Raw genomic sequence first — 8675 nt, 5'->3', positions numbered from 1 at the left:
CTTTAGGTCCTAGTGCTGAGATCCAAGTATAATATGCTTGGTGAATTTCAAAGGTATAGACTAATGTGAGTGAAGTTATTTGTTGGTCTCTTCGAAATAGTCGTTTAGCTAATTTTTGATACAACACTTGGATTCTAGAGATTTAGTATTGACTCAGTTTATTCAATTTATGGTTAAATGGTTGTGTCTCATATACATGTGATGTGTGATAGCATGTATGCCAAAATCGTTTGGAAGAGGATTGTACCGAATGAATCTATGGTAACCTTTTTGTCCTTGTCCCTAATTAATTGGGTCGAATGGAACATGTCTAATAGTTGACATAGAGATCATGGATGGTGATTGGTGCATCCTCTTTGCTATTGTTTGCTGGAAACTATGGTAGGTGAGGAATGAGTTGATTTTTAGTCGAGGCAACTTTTGAAATACTGATGTTATCACCACAGGCGTCAGTTGGATGAGGAATGTTATGATGGCCAGGTCGACTGCCTCGCTACGTTAATTGCAAGTTGCGATGGACACCGCCGCAGGAGGGGTAGCTTAGGCTGAGGACAAATGGTGCGGTCAGTGAGAGGGAGCAGTTGGCAGCTGCAGCGGTCTTCTCAGTACTTGGCAGGAGGTATAGGAAAATTGAAGTTGAATGTGATAATGCTAATCTAATTCATTTGTGGCATATTAAAAGGCTTTGCAGCAGGCAGTGGGATGTTGTATTCCGTCATACGTTTTGAGAGCTCAATGATGTGGCCGACTTTATGGCGAACTGTAGCATCGGTGCTGCACTGGGGTTGCCGTTGTTCCGAAGGCCGCCTAGTGAAGTTCTCCAGCTGCTATAACAGGATCTGTCGAATGTTTATGTTGGTGCAACTTAGTGCTTCAGCTTCTCTTTGTAATTAAAAATATATATATATATATATGTAGATAAAAAACAAAATTATATAGAAAATATATTTTAAAAATAAAATAAATGACAAAATATAATGCAATTCAAATCATATATTATTTTTCTATATAAAAAATAAAAAATAAATAATTTCAAAATAATACAATTTATCTTTTATCATTAGATGGAAACAAAGTCAGTAAAGGATTTAAAAACAGTGAAGATAAAAAATCCGAATCATGACCGGATTGAGGTGGTGGACAACTCTGCCAACTATTACTATTACTTAAAATTCAGTTCCCAAGACAGTGATAAACCCTAGCTAGTGAGTAGCCACCACCAAGTTTAAAACAGACCTCACAAAAGTCGGAATTGGTTTGTTGGAAGGATTGATTGACTACTACTCTGCAGATTTCGTCCGATTTGCAGAGTCAGAGGCTGAGATTTAGGGTTTAGCAGAAGTCTGTAAATGGAAGAAATCACCCAAGGTGTCAACAACATCAACTTGGTCGCCGATTCCCTCAAGAAGAATCGGATTCAAGTCTCCAATACCAAAAAGCCCTTGTTTTTCTACGTTAATCTCGCCAAGGTTTCTCCTTTGCTTTGTTTTTTCCTTTTCTCCTCTTCTCCAATTACTATCATATTCTGTCGAAATAAGATGCTATATTTGAATAACACTGGTAAAATTTTGGTGCATTTTAGATTCTTCCCCCTGTTCTGGGAATTTGTTTCAACTATCGTTCTGCAACATAAGATCTAATTCTTTGTTCATGCATTACATTATTTCTGATATTCTCCCCCCCCCCCCCTATTTGCAGAGGTATATGCAGCAGCACAATGAGGTGGAGTTGTCTGCCCTTGGCATGGGTACTTTTACTTCTTCAGTTCTATATTTCCATTACTTATAATATCATTTGTCTTTTTCTTTTGCAGATTTTATCATTAATGAATTATTCTCATATATGAATTTTTATTTGCTTTTGTATTATCATCACAACCTTTGTTTTGCTGCATGGATGCTCTTGAGGAATAGATGGGGAGTTGATAATGATTTTTCCTTATTGTAGTTGTTTGATCTTTAGATTATTTGTATTCTACAACATCTGATTTGGAGCTGTTTGATTCAGCATTTTACCTACAAAATTGTAATTATAATTTCCCTGAAGGAAATGGTGCTAGATATATCAATATTATGGTGTCACTCTTCCCCTAACTTTGTGCAGTGAAAATGCTCAAAAGCTTTTATCAACTCTGCAAATGCTTTGAACCTAGTTATTCATTGGTGAAACTTAAAACCGGTTATGTAAGCTACATTTTGAGAATTTTTGTAACTCGTTATTCTTTCTTTTCTTTTTTTATCTTTTCGTATTTGCAGCTATTGCAACGGTTGTCACAATTGCAGAAATTCTGAAAAACAACGGTTTAGCTGTTGAGAAGAGTAAGATGTCTTCTTCTTCTTATGTATATACATATGTGTATTTATTTTAAAAAAATGTGTTAATGTAGCTGTGCAGCCAAATAATCATGAGAAATAACCTACACTTTTTCCAGAGATCACAACCTCAACAGTTGACATGAAGGAGGACTCAAGAGGGCGACCAGTCCAAAAGGCAAAGGTAAATCACTTAATAACTCCTCGTATTTGCAAGCAGAGATGCATTTGTTATCTCCATTTCAAGTTAAATTTTGAAGTTTTCATACACTAAATATTCCCTGTTATTGGTGTTTATCTAACCATACTGTAATAAGGAGCATTATAAGACTGAGTTATGTTGTTTGTTAGAATGGGTATTGATAGATACGCATATACGTGTTTCTCAGATTGAGATATTGTTGGGGAAGACAGAAAACTTTGATGAATTAATGGCAGCTTCTGCTGAAGAAAGAGAGATTGTGGATGGAGAAGTGCAGGGTTGAAGCTTGAAGAAGTTTGTTTGTTAGTTTGTGGTGGTCAGTTCCTATTGTCACTGTAGGGTTAACTGTTAAGGCAAATTTGGTTTCTTACACATTGTAGGTGTTGAGCTATCTTGGTTGTCCTAGGATTTTTACTTTTAAAAAAAAAAAAAGATGTATGTTTTGTTTCAAATGTTCAATTTTTTTATCTGATTAATTTCTGGCTTCTATTTTCCCAAAATATATATTGATGCGAGGTTGGTGTCATTGTGAAATTTGTAATCCGGTCATCTTATCCATAGCCAAGTTAGCCTAAGCATCCTCATTGACTTCCCAAACGCCAAATATCCCCAGCCAGCGCATTAATGGACTGCTCCACCATTTTTGTTACTCAGAATTTGGACCATACCTTTACTGTCCAGCTCTATGATGGATCACTCTTTAGTTTTTTATTTAGGTTTGAGGACGTGTGTTGGATTTTTAATCTCATTTTTTAAATTAAAATTTTTTATACCACGTTTAAAACTATTCGTAACTTTTTTCATAACCCTTAAATAGGAAGGAAAACAAGCTTTAATATGTTCAAAACAATAATATCAATGTCAATTGATGGGCTTAAAATTAAAATTTATTAGCAATGAAAAAGATAAAATATATATTTTTTAATATAATACTAGTTTTGGACTCGTGTTATGTATGGGATATGTTAACATTTAAATATTTAAGCACTTAATAAAAACTTTAATAAAGAAAATTAAATTTAAAAAAGAAATAAAATATTGCAGCATGAGCTTTTAGAGACAAAATTTAATTATTTCATTAAATGGTGAGAATATAATAACACTCGAATGTCAATTCGGGGAAATTGTGCTTGGCGGAGCCATTTCAAAGAGCAATTGGGATGATACAGAGTCAGTCATGGCAACAAATTTGGAGATAAAAAATGACAAAGAGCTGGAGAATTCATGATACTAGGTGGCTTTATCCGTGACAATGAAGGGAATTGGGTGGTCGATTTTGGGAGGAATATTGGCGAAGTCTTGATTCTCGCGAGTTTGGTGGTCGTCACCTGTAACACATTTAGTCTACCTTGCTTATCTCGCTAAAGATAGGCGTTGAATATTTCCTGCATATATGAGGTCTCATCTAATCCACATTAACCCCGTTGCCACCTAGTTAGAAAAGTTATCATGTTCCCTATTAAACCAATAATGACAAGATTAACGCGAATATGTGTCAAGACTAGTGAACGTCTATTTTTATTATTCCATTTTAGTCTTGCAATTTGTATTAATACGAATTAATTATCTTGGCCAAAGACTTCTTGGGGTGATGGATTCTCTTTAGATCACTCTATAGCCTTTATCTGCCTTATTTCATTTCATAAACATCCTACTTTAAGAATTCATCAATTCGGTTTTGTTTTGTAAAGAACTGAAGTAAAACACTCAAGATACTAAGAGAGTTAATGTCACAAGTCTGAGTATTATTTACACTACCAACACTTGAGATTATTTCTTTGGACATATAAATGAAATACCTAATGAAACTCTCATAACCAATTACGTTCAATGTTGTTATTCTCGTAACAATTACCCACATGTTCAGTATTATCTGTTGCATGCATCCCATAGATAAAAGGATTAATATGTGCTAACTTTTAAACAGTATCGCTGTTCTATCATGCTAATACAAGAGTCAAAAACAATTTAGGATCTCGACTTAGTATAAAAATTTCATAATTATTGTAATAAATAAGTTTTATTTACACAAATTCTAAAATGATATAATTCAACCACAAATATTATCGTGGTTTAGGAGCGGAATGGTAGGTTGGAGCTGCAGCGGCAACAATGGGGTTTATTCGTGAGACACCACATTGTGATTTGTTGCACAAGTTTCAATCGGCAGCTTAATGGCTTCCATTGAGGTCATTTCTCTTAACAAATTATTATTTGCATTGAGGCAGCATTGGTTTTATACAATAATATTTCACTCACATGGAAATGTTGTTCTTGCACCCCTCTAGGGTTTTTGAATAACACCAACTTCATCAATTCCAGATTCAGATCATGTAATTTATAATACCATATGCAGTTAACTAAAACAAAATGTTTAACTATGATTAAGTTACATAAGACTGCAAAAGAGAATACATTTATTTTTATATCATAAATCTATTAATTGTAGTATATATAGATACATATTAAAAAACAAAGTTTAAATAAAAGACGGATCAATCACACAAGTACTAACAAAATTCCCAAATAAATTTATTATTACTGCGCCAAAATAATAGTAGTAGTTATTTTCTTTTTAAGAAAAAAAGAAGGAAAAGTTTTGATATTTTACATTTCCACTGTTCTGAATTCCTAGAAAGAAATCTGGTGTATTATAAATCATGTCTCAAATCTCGTAAGCTTGTCCTTCACTCCTTTGAGGTTATGACCAGTAATCCCAATGCACCCAGTAGTATGTACTGCAGCAAGATGAAGCGGAAACACTGAGTGCAAAAGAAATGAATATGACTAAATTACAAATACAACACTAGTATGTTTCGACTCCGTAAATTACTAGGGTAGTAATTACACCCTCTTATAATTATAAGGAATTCTATTTCCCATGTTTAGTTCACAGAATGTGATTATATCTATAAAAAGAATAATTTTTTGTTAAAAAAAGTTTGAAAGTCATCATGATTAATAACCTATTCTAGTTCCTTCAATTTTCACTCTCAACCTTACCTAAGAATAATTGGGAGAGTATAATGAAATGCTCCAATTACACTCAATTCAATGGGATCTACTCATTACAATAGTTACTCAAACATATCACATATGTTATACAAGACTAAAAAAAACCCTTCTCAGGAAAACTTTAAACTACATTCAAACCTTGATTATTGGCTTGTCTGTCATGATAATTGTCAACCAGCCAACATAAGGCAAGAACCTGTACAGTAAGAACATATTTTAATATTGTCATATAGTTTAAAAAAAAAGTAGAAGACCGAGATAAATGTGATCCTTCAGCCCAAGTATAATTTTACCATTGTTCTAGGTCAAACCTGTCTTCAAGTACAATTTTCCCATTGCTAATATCTATGTTATTTTGACACCGGAGCTTGTCAAAGAGCTCAACACAAATATGTTTAATTTTTTCCTAAAAACTTTCATATATTCAGAGGGAAGAACATATTCTCGTATTCATGTCCGTCCACATATGAGTTGGGCACGGATGTCAAACTTGAGTACTTCAAGAAAAATGAAGCGTAAGAGTAATAGAGGCTACGATGAACAGGAAATTATGAGAAAGACGTATGGATAGACCATCAAAATCTGTCAACTAAGAATGAACACCTTTGATTTGATAAACCAGTATTCAAGGAACAAAATGTGCTTTGACAGATTCAGCCATTCATATATGCATATGGTTTCAGGACTCATTACTTATGCACAAAGACACTCCAAATTAAGCATATCTAAAAGCACGTGGACAGAATACTCACGACGTTAAACCTAGCCTTTGCTTTATTATTTGAAAAAAAAGTACTGAGAGAAGACCCCAAAGCAAAGAACAAATATGCCTTATTCTTGGCCAAATCTTTGGTTGATGATAATTTGACAAATGCCAAATTGATAGGGGCTGATGATAATACTAAACCATCAAATTAGCATGAATAATAGATAATCATTTCGCTAAATTCTAGTTCATGAAATTTCAGATGCTCTGACAATTTCATCAATGTTATGTGCTTATCATTCTTGAACAATAATTTATAGCCAAAACACAATCCACTTATGCTAATTTTGACAAATGAAGTGTGATGAACTTGAAACTCAAAGCATACAGCACAAATGGTGATGCAAGAAATTCCTAATCAGAGTGTTTTACAAATGTTTTCACTTCTAGAACTTGTTAACACTTTGAGGAATATATAGGTGTTTGATTTACCCAACAGCTCTGCCCATGATGTATTTTTGTTGCAACCAACGATTACTAGATGTGTACAACATTCTGTCATCGTAAAGATTAGCGTCTCCTGATGAATATGTCCAGTCAAAAGATTAAAAAGGTTAGCATACTCAAGCAGTAGCTGTACATATGAAGATATTTAAAGAATGATCAACCACACACACACACACATGAAAAAACGAGAAGAACTTGGAATGTATTTAAGACCATTCCACAAGTAAACAAACAAAACTATTTGGAAGTGTCCACTCTCCACTTCATTGGTGGGGAAAGAGATTTTAATAGTCAGAAAATATTTTCATGATTGATAATAAAAAGTTTAAAGTTCGTTGAAAACAAACAAACAAACCACAACTTGTATTTGCTCACATTCAACTAGCTTGATATCAAGGATATGCTACCTTTAGTGAGTATATCAGCTTCTTTGCTATCTCGCTGCTCATGAACCTGACAAAGCATAACCAAACATGCAATGTACTAAATCCAGCATACAGAATAACCAGGCGGGGACCCGTTAATTCAAATAATTTACAGCCATAACACCTATATAAATTTCAGAAAGAAAATGTTCAACCACTAGTACACAGCCCATGAACAAGACTCTTAGAGTTGACCATGGTGTTAACCTTATCAAAACTATTTGTTTCTACTTTCTAGAGATTTTCTACATCATAACATGAGAACCTTCTGTCACTCGTCGTTCAAGCAGTTCAACATTTGGAAATAAGAAACTAAACAACAAAGTGACTCTAGGCTACCGATATGATATGATATGATATGATAAGCCCTCCTCTCTGGAAATTAGACAGTTCCTTGTATTTAGATAGTTTCCGAGTAACATTTGAAAAACCTTCAATTTTCCAAAGTTCAATCATATCTGTTGTCTGGACTCGTACATGTAACAAACACTCACACTTGACTAAAAGTTACATAGGCTTGTTATGCAATGTACACAAGTAAAAGGGCACAGAGAAATAAAACACACATAAAGGTCTCGACAGGATCTAACCTCAATCACCCGATGAACAATCGGAACATCACGTCCCTATTCAGTATAGAAAAAAATCGAATTAATAGAAACAGAATATAGTTGAAAAATAAGAAAACAGAACAAGTATATATTATGCACATCATTGAAGACAACGATTTGTCCTGCACGAATAGGATCCTTGTTCATGTATAGGAACAATATATCTCCCTGCATTTCACAAGTTTAAATTTATATGACTATCACAAATCAAAGCTCAAAATTTTTAAATACTTAATTTTAAATACGTGTAAAAAATTGACTCACTCGTTTGAAACCGGGTTCCATACTCCCAGATAGCACAACCACCACCAGCGACTCGCTCCCAGTAATGCAAATCAATCCTTTCCATATTATCAGTGCCGATGAAATAACCATTCCTTAACGAGATTTAAACTAAAAATTTCAATCATTATCCGATGGAATTTTTTGAAGTATAAAAGGTTTTTAAAGAATTAAGAGAAAAGTGGAAACGCACCGAGGCTGATGGCTTGAGAGACAATTTGTCTAATATGAGTTGATTTCATATTTTCTTCAATCCACCCCATTGGAGACCAATGTTTTTCTTGCCTTAACGATTTACAACACGCTGCAGGCTGCAAAATAAGAAAAGTAAATTAAAAAATAAGGAGTTCGGAGTTTGACTTGACCTGCGATGGCCGATGGTGATGTTTTAAACTGGAAAATAAGAGTTTGGGTGATGTGGCGTCTCAAATCCTGTAGCGGCACGTCGGACGCTGATAGAACTTTCTGAACCGATTTTCAGGGTCGGGCGAGCCGGTTCCCTCAATCCGATCTGGTTTAGAGTATTTTTAATGAGTTTTCATATTTGACCATCATTACCAAGTAGTTGAAATATTGTAGGTAAAGAATTGGAGGTACGGTATGGCAATTAAGAAA

General features: G+C 34.2%; 2 protein-coding genes across 4 annotated transcripts; one reads left to right on the top strand and one right to left on the bottom strand.

Annotated features, from left to right (window-relative positions):
• Positions 1 to 1093: 1093 nt before the first annotated feature.
• Positions 1094 to 3014, top strand: LOC105773811 (uncharacterized protein At2g34160). The gene is made up of 5 exons (XM_012595950.2): positions 1094 to 1469; positions 1699 to 1747; positions 2256 to 2318; positions 2432 to 2496; positions 2702 to 3014. The coding sequence occupies exons 1-5, from the start codon at positions 1350 to 1352 to the stop codon at positions 2795 to 2797; spliced, it is 393 nt and encodes a 130-aa protein (XP_012451404.1). The 5' UTR covers positions 1094 to 1349; the 3' UTR covers positions 2798 to 3014.
• Positions 3015 to 5025: 2011 nt separating this feature from the next.
• LOC105773810 (uncharacterized) lies at positions 5026 to 8675 on the bottom strand. 3 transcript variants are annotated; one of them, XM_052632229.1, is made up of 8 exons: positions 8254 to 8666; positions 8043 to 8171; positions 7878 to 7946; positions 7758 to 7793; positions 7150 to 7195; positions 6728 to 6815; positions 5668 to 5725; positions 5026 to 5252 (listed from the first exon to the last, which is right to left on the bottom strand). In XM_052632229.1, the coding sequence occupies exons 2-8, from the start codon at positions 8151 to 8153 to the stop codon at positions 5202 to 5204; spliced, it is 459 nt and encodes a 152-aa protein (XP_052488189.1). In that variant the 5' UTR covers positions 8154 to 8171; positions 8254 to 8666; the 3' UTR covers positions 5026 to 5201. The 3 variants fall into 3 exon arrangements, with proteins under 3 accessions (XP_052488189.1, XP_012451402.1, XP_052488188.1); XM_012595948.2 differs by having other exon boundaries at positions 8043 to 8155; positions 8254 to 8653; XM_052632228.1 differs by lacking the exon at positions 7878 to 7946 and having other exon boundaries at positions 8043 to 8155; positions 8254 to 8675.

The sequence above is a fragment of the Gossypium raimondii genome, chromosome 6 (assembly GCF_025698545.1).
Source record: "Gossypium raimondii isolate GPD5lz chromosome 6, ASM2569854v1, whole genome shotgun sequence".
Classification (NCBI taxonomy): Eukaryota; Viridiplantae; Streptophyta; class Magnoliopsida; order Malvales; family Malvaceae; genus Gossypium; species Gossypium raimondii.
This window is presented reverse-complemented; position numbering and strand designations above follow the sequence as displayed.